At 32.2% G+C, this 15,794-nt stretch overlaps 4 protein-coding genes across 4 annotated transcripts; 2 read left to right on the plus strand and 2 right to left on the minus strand.

Annotated features, from left to right (window-relative positions):
* Positions 1 to 175: 175 nt before the first annotated feature.
* Positions 176 to 6,652, plus strand: LOC111001022 (DDB1- and CUL4-associated factor 12). Its single transcript, XM_022270688.2, has 7 exons — positions 176 to 534; positions 883 to 1,039; positions 1,504 to 1,878; positions 2,111 to 2,264; positions 3,232 to 3,389; positions 4,580 to 4,736; positions 5,238 to 6,652. The coding sequence occupies exons 1-7, from the start codon at positions 437 to 439 to the stop codon at positions 5,486 to 5,488; spliced, it is 1,350 nt and encodes a 449-aa protein (XP_022126380.1). The 5' UTR covers positions 176 to 436; the 3' UTR covers positions 5,489 to 6,652.
* Positions 6,653 to 6,773: 121 nt separating this feature from the next.
* Positions 6,774 to 8,690, minus strand: LOC111001023 (U11/U12 small nuclear ribonucleoprotein 59 kDa protein-like). The gene is made up of 4 exons (XM_022270690.2): positions 8,121 to 8,690; positions 7,794 to 7,980; positions 7,209 to 7,422; positions 6,774 to 6,894 (listed from the first exon to the last, which is right to left on the minus strand). The coding sequence occupies exons 1-4, from the start codon at positions 8,688 to 8,690 to the stop codon at positions 6,825 to 6,827; spliced, it is 1,041 nt and encodes a 346-aa protein (XP_022126382.2). The 3' UTR covers positions 6,774 to 6,824.
* Positions 8,691 to 8,724: 34 nt separating this feature from the next.
* Positions 8,725 to 9,452, minus strand: LOC111001024 (tubulin-specific chaperone A). Its single transcript, XM_022270691.2, has 2 exons — positions 9,119 to 9,452; positions 8,725 to 8,867 (listed from the first exon to the last, which is right to left on the minus strand). Exons 1-2 carry the CDS (start codon positions 9,325 to 9,327, stop codon positions 8,738 to 8,740), a joined length of 339 nt encoding a protein of 112 aa, XP_022126383.1. The 5' UTR covers positions 9,328 to 9,452; the 3' UTR covers positions 8,725 to 8,737.
* Positions 9,453 to 10,445: 993 nt separating this feature from the next.
* Positions 10,446 to 15,770, plus strand: LOC111001007 (myogenesis-regulating glycosidase). Its single transcript, XM_022270666.2, has 9 exons — positions 10,446 to 10,585; positions 11,063 to 11,170; positions 11,909 to 12,076; positions 12,202 to 12,862; positions 13,355 to 13,547; positions 13,668 to 13,777; positions 14,188 to 14,443; positions 14,887 to 15,043; positions 15,544 to 15,770. The coding sequence occupies exons 1-9, from the start codon at positions 10,495 to 10,497 to the stop codon at positions 15,729 to 15,731; spliced, it is 1,932 nt and encodes a 643-aa protein (XP_022126358.2). The 5' UTR covers positions 10,446 to 10,494; the 3' UTR covers positions 15,732 to 15,770.
* Positions 15,771 to 15,794: the final 24 nt, after the last annotated feature.

Genomic DNA, 15,794 nt, shown 5'->3' on the forward strand with positions numbered 1-15,794 from the left:
CAAATAATTGTATGGTTTATACCAAAACAGAAAAAATCGAATGTCGATTTTCAAGGGTGATATATCGATTCAGTGAATCGACACAGTACTTCATATCGATTTAAAAAATCGATATTTTCTGCTCGAAAAATCGATTCTTCGATTAATCGATCTCAGATCGCCATCCCTACTTGAGTCCATTGTTTTAGAAAATCGATTGCAAAATGAGAATTTTATAAGTCTTGGTTTTGTATTAAGGTTTATTAATAAGTCCTCTCTTTAATACAACACGTTTTTTTAAAGTGTTTTTTTAGTTTCGATGGTAGCTGGCGAAACTGGATTATTATAATGAAACATGTCTTGCAATGGCTCCGTATACATCGGAACAAAACGAAAGTGTCTTGTAGTTGACCGTGTGTAAACCTTAGAATAATTTAGTATATTTAAAGCATTTGCGATGGCGCAAACAGTAAGACGTCCCATCGAAGCAAGGTATCCATCTTGCTATATACCAAGCCGAATAAAAGAAAGAAGAGCAAAAGCAAGGGCGCTCAGGTAATTTCATATAAATAATTATTTTGAGATCAATGACACGAATACGTGACCTCAAATTTAAGTCGGGCTTCGAGGAGCCTATTGCAGTTTTTTATGTCTGTTTAATGAGGATTTGATAATGTTTCAGATAACATTAAAAAAAATACATTTTAATTGCTAGATCTATGTAATTGTATTGGTATCAAAATAGCTTTATAATTGATTAACAAATTTTCTGGAACTTCTATAATGTATGTATGAGAAAGTACCTACTTATCCAACATATTGATCGTTCAAAAGTGGGTTTGATATTTAATTATGTATGTAAAAGAAATATGACATAAAAATGTTTATCTACTTGTATTTAAGATTGGAACAACAACGTAAACCTGAAAAGCCTGAAGATTTTGTATGCTACTCAGATAGTGATAGTGAAGAAGAAACCCCTACTGAGCAACATAAAACACTTTGCACATCATATAACTTTGTTGACTATGTGCGTTCAAGAGAAATACAAGCTCCTGAGGTAATTTACCTAAGATTTTTTTTATGGGAAACTATTTTGAATTTTGTGTATCTGTTTCATTTAAAAAATATTTCTTATATTACTTAATTTACTACTACTATATAAAACAGCTTATAATAATTAAATATATTACTTAATGTTTATCTTAATTTAAATTTGCTTATCCTTTCAACCATTGACTGTGTAAATATGATTTAGCAATCATTTTCATTTCTAAATGACCTCTCCAAGGATGACTTTGTCCTTTATTGACATTTGATATCAGCTATTGATAATATTTGATAAGTTTTACATAATTTATCAAAGTTATAGATCTTTTAGATACTAAAATTATACTTGCAAAAACAATAATTTTAAAATATGGAAGTTACAAGTCCGCTTTTAATGATAAAACAATGGAATAGATACTTTTTTAAAAAATACATTTTAGTCTTACATATCTCAATAGATCTTTATTTCAACAGCCTCGATCGGTAGATCAGTCATTTGCGACGCGCCATATGCTCACGCACGATATGTTGCGTGAGACGCCAGTCAACCTTGGCACAGTCAACAAAGTGTTCTGCTCACAGTGGCTCTCAGATAGACAGATTGTATTTGGGACTAAGTGCAATAAATTGCTTGTGTATGATGTGCGATCTCGTTCACTTGACGCCATTCCGACGCTCCGTCCTCGCACACCTTGGCCCGGTGCTGAATATCAAACTGGGATACACGCGCTACAAATTAACCCATCTAGAACACTGTTAGCTACTGGTGCGCGAAACTCATGCGAATTAGCGATCTATCGATTACCCACTTTGGATCCTGTGTGTGTTGGAGAGGCTCATAAAGACTGGGTAACTGATTTTTTTTTAATATTTACCTTGTATGTAACAAGAGCTGTCTTTAAAAAGCCCCTTATAGAAGTACAAAGCAAGCAGCTTTCTAGTATAAAATATTATTCCTATATATTTAACAAATTGTTGTTTAAATAAATTTTGTAAAAATAATATCTCTGGTGTCAGCACTTAGTATCCTGTTAGTTAATTATAACTAATATCAAGTAATTAAGCTTTGAAATTTTTACAGATCCTTGACATGTGTTGGTTAGATGATGAGTTCTTAGTAACAGGGTCTCGAGATTCCAAACTTGCATTGTGGCGGGCACCTGATTCGCCAATTACTCAAGCTACCCCTCACCATGATTATATAGCACCACTTGTTACTAGGGAATGTAAGGCTGGTAAGTATTGGCTAATTTATTATGCATATGTAGTGTTATTAAACATGAAAGATGGAAGGAAATAGTACCATAGTATTTTTACTGTAAGTAAAAATAATATATTCCATGTTAATCAGTAAGATTTGTCCTCTACCTTAGTTGTCTAAATGCTATCTATATCAATATAAATATAAATAAATTGTAAAGTCTTAAAACACCTCAGAAACATTTAACTTTAAGTTTCATATAGATCCAAAATAACAACATAATTTTTCATTATAAATAGCTTCAATAGCACTCCGTGGGTGTATTTTGAATACTATTCATGTGTTCACTGCACAAATTATATGGATAATCTATGCATTCAAGCTATCAGAAACTGACATTAACCTAATAGCATATACAAATGTATTTAAGCTTTTTTCGGATACAATACGCAGGACTACTCAATGCGATTTTATGTTAACAGCCACTTACAATATGGTTTATGTCATTATATAAAACTAAATTAGTGTAATTATATTTTCTGTTACATTAAATAAGGTAAAACTATATTAAGATTACCTAAAATCTAGATTTATTTAATATATTTTAAAATAGTTATTAGATTAGTTAAAATATTATAACGGATTGATATATGACTTCAAAAATGCTTATTGTCCTTCCAAAGAGTGTTACAATTAGCTACAAAACAGATTACAGATAACAAGCAGACAGCTGTTAAACCTTGCAAAATTGTATTAATAATACATATCTGTGGCCATTGGTTAGAATATGATTCATTCAATTTCATTACATTACAGGACAAACAATTAAATTATTAAGAAATCTTAAAAGCACTATTAAAATATGAAACACTTGATATATTAATATAAATTCATACTGATCAAAAATGTTCTTATCTATCACCACAGATATATTATTAATATGTAGTTACAAAATTAAAATTGAGTATTAAGTGTCTTGCTCACTGGTGAAATCTCCTCAGGTCAGAAGGTCCGGGCGCTAACCTTCAACCGTCGTTGGCGCGAGATCGCAGCGTTGACCCTCAACGGGTACATCCATGTGTTCAATGCAGCGACCTTCAGACAAACTCTTTCACGAAAGTTACCCTCTTGTCAGGACCTCGTTTGCCTTGCCACACAAGTAAGAATATAACAAATTATCTTGTAGAGCAGGTATGGGCAACCTTTGACATGTTGAAGGCAAAACTTTAGCGTGCTATATGTTCGCGGGCTACGTTTAAAAGTACTTAGTTAATTTTAAGTACGGATGAATTTTTTGCGATGGATATTAGAAATGAAATAATACTACAATGTTATTATAGTACAATTTATTAAAATAACAAAATGACATTTAAAAATGGTACATTATAATTTAATCGTAAAGTTTGCAATTCTACTACGAAAGTTAAATACACCGAAATCAATAAAACACTTGAGTGTGAATTTGGGAAACTAATTCAGCTATTTGGATCAATTCCACCGATACAAAGACGTAAGGAATTTTCCAAATTATCGTCAGTCATTCTTGTACAATGTGTTGATTTATAGACTTTCATCAATGAAAAGAACTGTTCGCATTTATAAGTACTGCAAAACGCACAAGTCATTCTTCTTGCGAGTTTTCTAAGCTGCGGAATATTGTCTTTTTCTAGGTCCTTTTAATTGGGTTTTTTCAAAATTCGCATGCGGGTTGCCCATACATGTTGTAGAGGATCGTAGTTTCAATAATAAAAACCAGAATATTCATGAAAAAAGTGTTCCATATTTAAATTTTTATTATATCGAATACGTGGCACAATTTACATCCATAGCACGTGCAAATTTTCGTATGCTCGCTTTAAAACACACATATATATATATATCAAGGCTATTTTTTATTTTAAATTCTAATTAAAAAAACTATAATATGTATGTAGCTTGATTATTTTATTATTTATATATATTTGTTATTATATTATGTGTAGTGTAAAAAAAACAATAGTTTGAACTGATCGATTTTTATATTTAAGTTTCAACCATAATCTTAGGTATTATTATTCTGTTTATCAATTGAAAATTAAAAATTTCGGCGTTATTCATTATTTGCCTAAATTCATATTATACAATTTGTAGATATCTCAAAACCTCTAAACCGATTTTAATGAAGTTCAGACTGCTATCAAATTTGTAATAGGATTTAAAAACCGAATAGTTTAGAATACAAAACAAAAGACGATATAAGACTACGATAGACGATGATAGTTATCGATTGTGTCAATTAAATCGGCTCTTTGTGTGGCCGGGTACAATTATTGTATTTTCTTTGTTTAATAAAGTATTTTAAAATTTTAGGAAAGCGGTATATACGCAATCGGTTGTAAGTCGTATACGTTACTTCTGGATTGCCGGACTCTACAGTCTGTTAAGAAGATAACGTCTCGTTACAATGGTTGTGGGATACGATCAGCGACATTCCGCGGAGACCTACTCACTATTGGTACTGGACTCGGTGAGCAAGCCACGCTATTTAATCTTTTAACAAATATTACTTACAAAAATTATTTATGAATAATAATTTTTTTTCATGAATTAAACTTTTGGCTAACTGTTGTAATAGAATAGTCATGAACGCATTTTTTTTCCTATAAATGACGAGAACCGTTCAGTTTTATTATAAAAGTTGGAATAAATATACTACGTGTTACCATGGTAACAACGTTTGTATTACTAGCGGCACGTAAGTCTAGCGCTGGCCGATACGTGGAGGGGATTGCTGCGCATGTGTACTGTGGTGTGGGGGACGGAATGCGATTGGAGAGCCAATCGACGCTCTTCATTCCGCTAGCCCCCCTCAGGTACCTTATTTTTTACTCCTGCGCAATAACGGTCAGCGCTAGAGTTTCGTGCCGCTAGTAATTTGCAATATCACAGTGATTATGGTAACAAACACGGTTCCTTGCCTGTTTTATACGTCTTTAATGTAGATTACATATATTTAAATATTTTGCAGGTCTGCTCATGTTCTACGACCTTAGAGCCGGAAAATACCTCGAGAGCAATATACATTCAACAAAAACTGTAGCACTAAGGGCTTCCAGAGGCTATGTGTTCCCGGACGAAGGAATGGATGGGTACCAACAAGTGAAATATGTACCGGCCATTTATACCCATTGTTATGATGATAGTGGTACGAGAATATTCACAGCCGGTGGGCCTTTACCTGCCCCTCTAATAGGGAACTATGCTGGCATATGGCAATAAAATAATAGCATAAAAAATGTTGTCGAATGGGAAAGATAGTGTGTCATACTAGACCAAAATGTGCCAGGCAGGACTATAAAATTATATGAATGTTTGGTTCAAGAAAAGCAAAATATTTCGGAAGTGGTGTGAAATTGCGTGTACATTTTATTACTCAGCTGTCACAGCAATGCTTAGTGAAATTGCAACAAATTGATACAAATTTAATATGTTTATTTTCTTAACCAATTTAGACCACATCAAAAATACTTTGACTAATATATGAGTTGCAATACATAGAATGATTAAAGCTGTGTCAGAGTTAGAATAAAAGTGGCAAACATGATTTTGAAAAGTCTTAATAAAAAAGAAAAAAAATAATTTCTACCTTAGTAACACTACCTAAAAGCAGGATTCTTCAAAATTTTCATCTTGCAATTACTTTCAACGATTAATAAATTTGAGAAATAATTACAGTTAAAAATTAATTACTAAATGAACATATAGATTTAATTGTATTAACCAAGTGTTACATAGCACCTCTCCAACAATCAAATGAGACTCAGTTGTGCAATAAAAACCTTATTGAGGTTGTGGTAAACAAGTTCAATCTGTTTAAAGTTATGCAACTAAAAGGCCATATTACCTCAACTTGACGTTGTAGACTTAGAGAGCTGAAAGTCCAAAATGTCCAAATACATATAAACATAGCCTGTGCAGTATTTTCTTTTGTAGTTCCATTAACCAATTTATCCTTTAAAAAATACTGCACTATGCTACTACAGGACATTTTATAATTACCCGCTTAGAAATTAATGGAAAGTATGTGATTTGAAGCAAATGATATATGTCAAGAGTTTTTATAAATCTCTAGCATAAGGTATGGGTTTGAGATGGATTCTATTAAGAAGTTAAGTTAATATGTATACCTTTCCTTCAAATTTTTTTTATAAAGATGTTACATTTACATCCATAGACTGTTAAAAACATTGTCTGGATCAACACATGTATTGCAAAACATTCTATTTCGAAGAGATTGCCAAATGTTTTTTGTTACTTTATCTGTGTACAAAAAAAAATACGCATTTAATTTTTAACTATGCAATAATTTATAGAATGGAATATTGAATGTGTTGGTGTGTTTCTACAAATATTTCTTAAAAAAATGATAAGATTTAAATAAGATTTTGTTGTTTTAATTTGAACCCTTTAAATCTAATGAGGATAATCTAATAAATGGAACAGTTTAACAAATCTAAATGACAGAAATATTGGTAATGAAACAGGATTATTATAGTAAAAATTCTTTAAAGCAGTACAAATATAATGTTTTCATCAAATATGTACAAAAAGCAATTCAATTGTTGACAACCCAACCAATAGGTAATGCACTTCCATCACTACTTATGTATGCATCCCATTGTTTCCTGAAACAAACATCAAATGTATTACCAAAGGAATATGCCATATTTCTAAAGTTTTTAAGTTTATTCGCACTAACCAAAACGCAACTACATTTTATGTGCAAATTATACTTAGTGGTTCTAATCACTAAGGTCTAATAAATTGTTTACTTACTTTGTAAGGAACTTATGTACTTTGCAAGATACATCTTGCAAAGTAAATAGTCATGAACATGAAAAGCTTTTTTATATAAAAAAATAACAACCAAATATATTATGAAATATTGAAAATTCTGGAGATAGAAATTAACTAGGAACTGTCATTAAAAAACACTTACCGTACAGCAATAAATCTTTCAACATTTCCCCCAAAATTAACTTGTGGGTTGATTCCTCCAAAGAGAACCTCTCTCCACTCATCTAAGATATTGTCAATATTCTTTGCAGTTTCATTTAATGGTTCATCTTTTGTAGATGTAAGTTGGCTTTGAAGAGTGATTTCTTCTTTATTATAGATATCTAGTCTTTGAGTCCATAATGACTTTAGTTTTTCTGGAATTAATAATAATGTATTATGAAATGTAATATTGTTCCTACTGTACTATTAGTCTGAAATGTTAGTTCCTATATTAATATCCGCCAATGGTTGATTCTTATAATAATTACAGCCACACTACAAAAACCTTTCTTAAGTCTTACTTACTTTTAGGTTTTCACTAATTGTTAACAATTTTTTTAAACAATTCATATGCAACATTGAAATAAATGTGTTTTTTATTTATTTTTAAAGCAATTTACTTTTACATGACACTGACTTGATATTAACTATATTATATATGTTGCATACATTTGATAATACTGCATGATTTATGCTACAATTAGAAATTTATTAGTAGTCTTGTGGACCACATAGTAATTCTTACCAATATTCTTTTCAAACACAATAGTATCTGCTTCTGAAATGTTGTGACCCATGCCTTTAGCTGTGTTTTGTCTTGCTTGACGCAATTTTAACAAAGCTTCTAACTTATTTATACATTTCTTTGCATCATTCTTTTTCCTCTGAACATCTCTAAGAATCAGGTCTGCATTTAATTTGGCCTCTTCTTTCTATAAAATATAAACAAAATTTTACACCTGATATCTTAAAATCTCATATGAAGATAAATTTATCTAATAATTTATAATTATCATTTTTGCTGTAGTTTATTTAATCATGAAATATATCTTTAAAAAAATAATTTATATACCTTCTTTTCTTTGAGATTATAATCTTTAATTTTCTGCAGGTTCTCATCAATTTTACTGGACTTTTCTTTCATTTCTTTGAACCACTCTAATTTTTGTTGTTTTCTTTTATTATTTAATCTTTTAAGACGTTGCCTCTTCGCTGTTCTTTTTGCTAGATATTTTCTAGCTTCTTCCATATATGAGCCATTAAATTCTTCTATTCTTTTTTTTATCTCTTCTTTCTTACAAGCCACATCACTCATAACAGATGTCCACTCAATATTTGTGAAGTTATCAATATTTTTTGATAATTTCTCATATTGCTCAGTTAATTCTCTATGGCTTGTTAAAAGACTCATTAGTTTTGATTTTAATTTGGTAATAGTGATATTTGGCTTAACTTTAGGTAAGCTTTCATTTAAGTTTTTTTCAAAAGTTTTGAGAAAATCTTGATCTGATATTTGAGAAATTTGGGCATTACAGGGGTAAAATGCTGGTGGAGGAGGTATTGGGAAAGACATTGGGTAATGACGTTGGAATGTAAAATTATTTTCTTGCAAATTGTTATAAAAGTTTTGATTATAAGCCATGATTGTTTATAATAAATGTTAAAAGTTATTTATAAAGTTAGTTATAATTAAACTGGTTCAGGCAGTTGCGCCTCAGCGTCTTTTAAAACCTGCTGAGCAGTAATATAGTCTTCGTTTTCATTCAGATCTGCCTCTGATTCTAATGTTGTTTGTAAATCAGCAAAAGCTTTTACTAGTCTGAAAATATATATGAATTAATTTATTGATATGTTCTGTACATAAACCTGTTATTTTCAATCAACACCTTATTTTCTGACACTTGCATAATACACATACAGCGAAATATAATTACCGCAGAAATTAACCTAACCTTAAAACACCTGTGTAAAGAAGCTGAATTTTAAGTAAATTTATACCTGTATTTAGCTTAAGGAATGTTCTTTTTAACTTGTTTAGTAGTGTAACTAGTGATAATAAATATTACTTACCGTCTCTGACAGTCTGGGACCATCATAAGAGACTCCTGCAAGACTTCCTCTTGCTTCCTAATGTTATGTTCGTCTTGGCCCTCGTCTTTTATTTTTTGTATTTTATTCTTTTGCTGTTCCGCTTCTTTTTCGTATGCTACCTTTTCTTTAGCAATGCGTTTCACAACGCCTGTTTTTATTTTTATTTGCCTAATGCGAGGATCCGCCATTGTTTTCTTACGCGCGCTTCTTTTGTTGTATTCTGTTTGAACTTTTTGATTTTTGAAGTATAGTATTGTACAGAAGTTCTAATAATAGGTTGGTGAATATAAAATATCTACTCTGCGGTATTAAACGTCATTAAGTGCCAAACGGTAAGTTCATATTTGACATTAGACACCTAACTGACGACAGCAATTGGCAGATGCACTGCAAGAACGGTATATTAAATATTTCCGCGCGCAAAATTCCAAAGACAATTAAATTAAATTCATTTTTCTTTGATACTTCTAAGTGTGTTATTTATATTTTATAATGCAACTTTTTACTATAATGGCGGTAGGGGGTTGGATTAAGAAATGAGTCGCCCGAATTTGATGATACTGATTATGTAGGAGTCTCCGTAGGCTATAGATGCCGGTATAGCCGAAGACGAATACCTAATTAACAATTTTAAAAAAATATGTCTATTTTGCGAATATAATATCGATATATTAAATTATTTAAATCTTTATGATGATGATATTAAGATGGTATGAACTGTAGTAATCAATGGTTAATTACTACAGTTGTGTAGTAATTAACCATGTACTAATGGTCTTAGTATGTATAAGATTTTGCATTTTGTTTTTTTAGTGTAGCCTTGTTGGTGAGGCTAGAAATGAATAAATTTAGAAACTCTTCAGGAATTATGAAAATTAAAATCTATAAAAATTAACCATTTATATAATAGGTTCTACGTTTTTATATTATTAACACAATGTTTGATTTTTACCTTAGATGTTATTTCAGTTATTTGTTTCTTACATAATTGTAATCACTGGATGAGGATGCAAACACTTGAAATTGACGTAATCTAATCGCAAGATGAAAATAGTAAAATATACATTCTACCCATGTAAAATATAAATAGGTATTTATATAAATAATAAATCCTCCGTTTTTTTGACAATTCTACCTATATAATAAATCCGTTAATAACTTCAAAATTATTAAGATTTTAAATTGTAAAACGCAACAAGTTAAAGGTATATATTCATATAAGCTAGAATATATAGAAGCTCCAGACAGATGAAATCGCCAGATATTAATAAGTATGTTTGTTATCAAGAATGGTGCGATTTTCTTAAACTAGCATAAGAGATGAGATATAAAGTCAATGTGGAGTCAGATAAGACATGATAGCGAGAAATAATAAATTGATCCCTACACATGTGAATAGATCATATCTTAACAAAACCAAAATGAAGTGGCTTGTCTTGTTGGCAGGTGAGTATTATATATTACTGAACATAAATTGAATTCCTTTTAATATTATGTATATAAGGATATTCAACTCTTACATTTAAGTTAGTTAAATAATCATTCATTATAGAAATGAACAGATATTATTGTCTTTACTCAATTTGTGTACCAAAATGAGTACCTTTCATTTAATACCAGCCCTTTTTAGCAATATTGTTTTAAAGGCTTAAAAAAGTTTACCTACTTTACTTTTAAAAGTATAATATCATATATAGTAAGTACGGCAAATCCTCTAAAATTTTCACTGATAACGTCGTAGTATTAGTTTAATTAAACGAGTTTTTTTATTCTCTATATTTCCTTTAGCTAATGCCGCGACTTTATTGTCGCCGGAGGTTTTAACTAATTTTTAATTTTTTTAAATTTGTAGGTAATATGATTAGATACTACTTCTGTTAATAAGTTTTAAACGTGATTTAATAGAATTCTCTTCGTGATTAGGTCTTTCATTAGCACTGGGTGCTGCCCCCAGAACATCGGTCTTGCGAGATTTCACAGTTGAAGATAGCGATGACGGTGGCAAAATTTTTGTCGCGAAACTAAATAGCGGTAAGTTTATAATAAATGAATAATAAAACTTTATTCATGACAGAAATATGGTTGAGATTTTTTTTAACACTAGTCCCCTTCGCGGTAGGCAGCTGCTGTGTTGTGGGTAACTTTAGATTACAATTTCTCCAAAACCTTTTTTTTTTAAGAAAAAGGTAGCCTGTGTGTTACATCTAATTAAACAAAATTACTTATAAGACCTTAAGTTATTGTGCATGTATGAGTACGGTTATGGGTGTGTGTGCGTATAATTATAAATTAGTAATAGATGTTATGACTGATATGAATCAAGTCAATAATCTTAGTAGAAAAAAAAATTGAAATGGTTCTATATTTAAGACATATTACGTCTCAAGCGAGTCATCGAAGTTGCCATTGGGGCATTCTGGAAAATTTATTTAATATTTGTATTTATTTACAAATAAATAATATATATTAGATTTAAATTTATACTAAAGGCATATATTATACTTATCTACTAATGTTTAACATCACTTAAATGCCGGAACCAGTCTATATATTAAAACTTAAAAATATTGTAAACCTATTTACCACTCATATGCATGCAGACGTTACCAGATCTCTATTAATATATTCGTTACTTCTTAATGAAAACTTGTTAGTATACTTCTAATATGAAGTATATTAAAAGTATACGAACAAGTAACTTGAAAAAAAACAAAGTATACTCGGAAAGATAGCTTTTATTGTCAGTAAAATATAATACAACTTTTACAGCCACGAAAGAAGATTTTGTTGGGCACATTGGACGCCAAGTTTCCGGTGATGATGATGATGTTTCTTTTGATGTGACGTCAGAGTATCACGAAGATGTGAATGGTTACAAGATGTCCATTTCCTGGGATGGACCGAGTGACAAAGTCTTTGAAGATTGCTTTGAATTTGGTAAGCTTCCTGATTTCTTTTTTTAAATTTTAATCAAATATATAATCATAACCTTATTTCTCGTAAAATATCTAGAAAAAACCAAATCGTGATCCACCAGATCTGTAATTCAATCTTTTCCACAGGATCTTCACAATGGTTCGGTGGACCAGAACAAAAAGAGCAATATTGGCCAATACAAAAATCTAAACTAGAAAAATACTCCATAATTTCAAAAGAATTAGATAACTCCGCGGTATCAGAGAGATATTGGCTGAATTCTAATGGTATATATATTTATGTCCACCCCGAAGCCCCATTGTTTGTCGACTATCATAACATCTTGGACAACCACATATGTTTAATCGCTAACGTAGCTGACCCCTACTCAACAAGGAGAACACACAACGTCCTTAAGTACGATATATGGTTCTTTTCGGACGCCAAAGTGGCCCACCAACATGCTGTTGACACTTATCTGGGAAAGCCTTCAGGCATCCCAGACTATAGAATGATTCAGTACCCAATCTGGTCTACTTGGGCAAGGTATTCCAGGGAGATCGATCAAGAAAACCTATGGACTTTCGCCAATGAGATCAAGGATAGTGGCTTCCCAAATGCCCAGTTTGAGATTGACGATTTGTGGGAGATTTGCTATGGCTCTCTTACTGTCGATGAGAAAAAGTTGCCGAATTTGAAACAGTTGGTACAAGATATTAAAGGACTTGGATTTAGAGTTGCAATCTGGGTTCATCCGTTTATCAACAAGGATTGTGAGCCTTGGTACTCTGAAGCTTTAGGAAAAGGGTAAGATCTTAGTATTCATTCTTACAGATTGCTTGTATCTACAAGTGTTGTAAGCAATCTCTCGCGGCTGTACATGAAAAGAGTCCCTATAATAATTGTAGAAGCAGTCTGAGGCAGTAGGTTCAATCTCCAGCTGTGCCCGAAGTACCTTTCTTTTTATAACCGCATTTAACACTTGCTCGTACGGTGAAGGAAACCATCGTGAGGAAACTGACAAGTCGACGGCGTCTGTCAGGCACAGGCTGATCACCTACTTGCCTATTAGATTTAAAAATGATTATAAAACAGATTCAGAAATCTGAGGCCTAAAAAGTTTGTAGCGCCACTGATTTGTTTTTTATTCTAAGAATTGTGGTCACTAATAGATAGAAGATTGAAGAAAACACATCACGATATATAAAATAACCAGTTTGTTGTTTATGTTTTTTTTTAATTCCGTACAAAACGCCTATACACAATTTTTGTGTTTATTACAATAAAGACTTTTTGCAGCTACTTGGTTCTCAATGAAGAAGGTAGTCCTGACTCCTCATGGTGGAACAACAATGGATCCATTCCTGGTTACATCGACTTTACAAATCCTGAAGCATCTGCATGGTACACATCTAGAATCCAAGAACTTATCGACACCTATGACATTGACACTTTGAAATTCGATGCCGGAGAATCGAGCTGGTCTCCACAGGTAAACAATAAAACAGTATATGAAAGTTATGATGGCTTTTTAATATCTGTGTGGATTTGAATAATCTACATTTTGATTACATTATTTAAGATAAAAAAAAACTTTTGTATCCCATATCAGATCCCAGTCCAAAATGGCGACATTGATCTTCACCCAGGTCACATCGTTCAATCCTATGTGCGGGCTGTGGCACAGTTTGGATCTATGATCGAAATTAGGTCCGGAATGAGGTGCGTATACTCTCATTCACTTAGTAAAGTGGTCGTGGTGGTTGACCTTGAACTAATGGTCCTAACTGTCCCTATATGTTTACATATATTTTTAATTTCGTCCAACCTTTTACATACGACAGTTGTTTTTCCACGACAGTGCCATTTACGCATTTTTAGGTATTTCGGAATTAAGCATAGGCTTGCTAAGCAAACTAGCTATTACTTAAAGGTTGGAAACGTACCCGCGAGCCCTCTGGTCCAATGACGTTATCACTTGACATAAGGAGAACCTTTTCCTCTGTAAAAGAGACTAGCAGAGCCACCTAATCTTGATGTTGTATAGAGATATACTTGTTAAGATTAGATAGTGCTTTAAAAATTGCTTTGGCTGAAACTTGTTATGTCTAGTAAATATGAAATTTCTTTAGAACCCAGGATCTACCGGTATTCGTTCGTATGGTTGACAAAGACACGTACTGGGGCTTTAACAACGGCCTCCAGACCATGATACCGACCCTCTTAGCCATGAACTTGAATGGCTACACCCTGGTTCTGCCAGATATGATTGGAGGCAACGGTTACAATGAGAAACCAAGCAAGGAACTGTTCGTGAGGTGGCTCCAAGTCAACGTGTTCATGCCGACTTTACAATACTCCTTTGTGCCTTGGGATCACGATGACGAGGTATTTATTTAATAAAAACTTTATTTCGGGTCTGTTTCACAATGTATGGATAAAGTATCAAATAGCTATGCAACACATAAATTATTCGGAAGATCTATCTGACAGTCGTGAAACGCAGAAATAGTGTTTATCCTAGTAATAAATAGATTATTTGAAACATATCCGGACATTGTGAAACAGACCCTTAATATAATATATATAAAACCAAACACCAAAATTTGTCATAACCGCTTATAAGATTATAACAATATTAAAACTAGAATTTTTCTAATACTGTTTACGTACCAGACGAAAGGGATTGATTCCTGGGGTTATTATTTCCAAGGCCAAAGATCAATTATATAAATGAATATTTCCTGCGTTTTTGACGGATGGTGGGATTGAAACACTAACGATACGCTAATTAACTAAAGCTCTGTATTTAAGATATGTGTTTGTGTCAGGCTGTGGAAATTTGCCGTAAATACACTCAAATTCACGCTGATTATGCTGATGAGATCGTCGCAGCCATGGAAGCCTCCGTGAAGGTCGGCACTCCCGTCAACCCTCCCATTTGGTGGTTGGACCCTACTGATGAACAGGCTCTTGCAGTGTGGGACGGTTCGTACTTGGCCTATACTAACAAAAAAAATATCTTAAATAAATATCGTAATTATTTTGCAGTGACGTCTTTCCTTTATTAAATTATCGTAACGAGAACATCGATTTAGTACTCATATAAACTTTCTTAGCAATTACTCGTATATATTGAATCTCAGTTATCGATAGCCCAATATTTTTTCCATACAAATGGTATTCTTAGTTTTACTACACCTAATCCATTCGATACATACGTATTTTTCATGCAAATATCTATAGTATATCATTTTGTGAATTTATATCAAATGTATAATAATATAAATTCCCGTTAATAGACTAAAGTAAAATAAGAAAAAAATTACACTTAACAAAATTAACTTACATCTTCGGTTACAATAAACTACATACCCTGAATACATTAAATATACAACCTCTGCTATTGGGGCATTCAGGCAGTCAGTAAGATTTGTCCACTGTGTACACATTTTCTTAAATACAATTCCCAAACTGCCTCATTGCAGAGTTCCTTCTCGGTGAGCGGATACTAGCTGCCCCAGTTGTCGAAGAAGGCGCCGTGTCACGTGACATTTATCTCCCACGGGGTACATGGAAAGATGGCAACACTGGTGACATCTACACTGGACCCACGACGCTGACAGCCTACCCAGCGCCATTGGATATCCTTCCTTACTTCATCTTAGAAGAATAAATTTAATTATATTAAGCCAAAATAAATGTTCCATATTAATATTTTGTTTTAAATTACTAGGTT

This window comes from Pieris rapae, chromosome 5 (genome assembly GCF_905147795.1).
Source record: "Pieris rapae chromosome 5, ilPieRapa1.1, whole genome shotgun sequence".
In the NCBI taxonomy this organism is placed as follows: Eukaryota; Metazoa; Arthropoda; class Insecta; order Lepidoptera; family Pieridae; genus Pieris; species Pieris rapae.

Excerpts from the sequence above, each read along its gene's own strand:
- LOC111001022 (XM_022270688.2), top strand. The coding sequence starts at position 437 with ATGGCGCAAACAGTAAGACGTCCCATCGAAGCAAGGTATCCATCTTGC. Across the intron at positions 1,040-1,503 it reads GAGAAATACAAGCTCCTGAG|CCTCGATCGGTAGATCAGTC; the intron begins GTAATTTACCTA and ends TTATTTCAACAG. Across the intron at positions 3,390-4,579 it reads TCGTTTGCCTTGCCACACAA|GAAAGCGGTATATACGCAAT; the intron begins GTAAGAATATAA and ends TTAAAATTTTAG.
- LOC111001023 (XM_022270690.2), bottom strand. The coding sequence starts at position 8,690 with ATGGCTTATAATCAAAACTTTTATAACAATTTGCAAGAAAATAATTTT. Across the intron at positions 7,423-7,793 it reads TGTGTTTGAAAAGAATATTG|AAAAACTAAAGTCATTATGG; the intron begins GTAAGAATTACT and ends TATTAATTCCAG. Across the intron at positions 6,895-7,208 it reads GAAAGATTTATTGCTGTACG|GAAACAATGGGATGCATACA; the intron begins GTAAGTGTTTTT and ends TGTTTGTTTCAG.
- LOC111001024 (XM_022270691.2), bottom strand. The coding sequence starts at position 9,327 with ATGGCGGATCCTCGCATTAGGCAAATAAAAATAAAAACAGGCGTTGTG. Across the intron at positions 8,868-9,118 it reads GTCCCAGACTGTCAGAGACG|ACTAGTAAAAGCTTTTGCTG; the intron begins GTAAGTAATATT and ends ATATATTTTCAG.
- LOC111001007 (XM_022270666.2), top strand. The coding sequence starts at position 10,495 with ATGATAGCGAGAAATAATAAATTGATCCCTACACATGTGAATAGATCA. Across the intron at positions 13,778-14,187 it reads GAAATTAGGTCCGGAATGAG|AACCCAGGATCTACCGGTAT; the intron begins GTGCGTATACTC and ends AAATTTCTTTAG. Across the intron at positions 14,444-14,886 it reads CTTGGGATCACGATGACGAG|GCTGTGGAAATTTGCCGTAA; the intron begins GTATTTATTTAA and ends TGTTTGTGTCAG.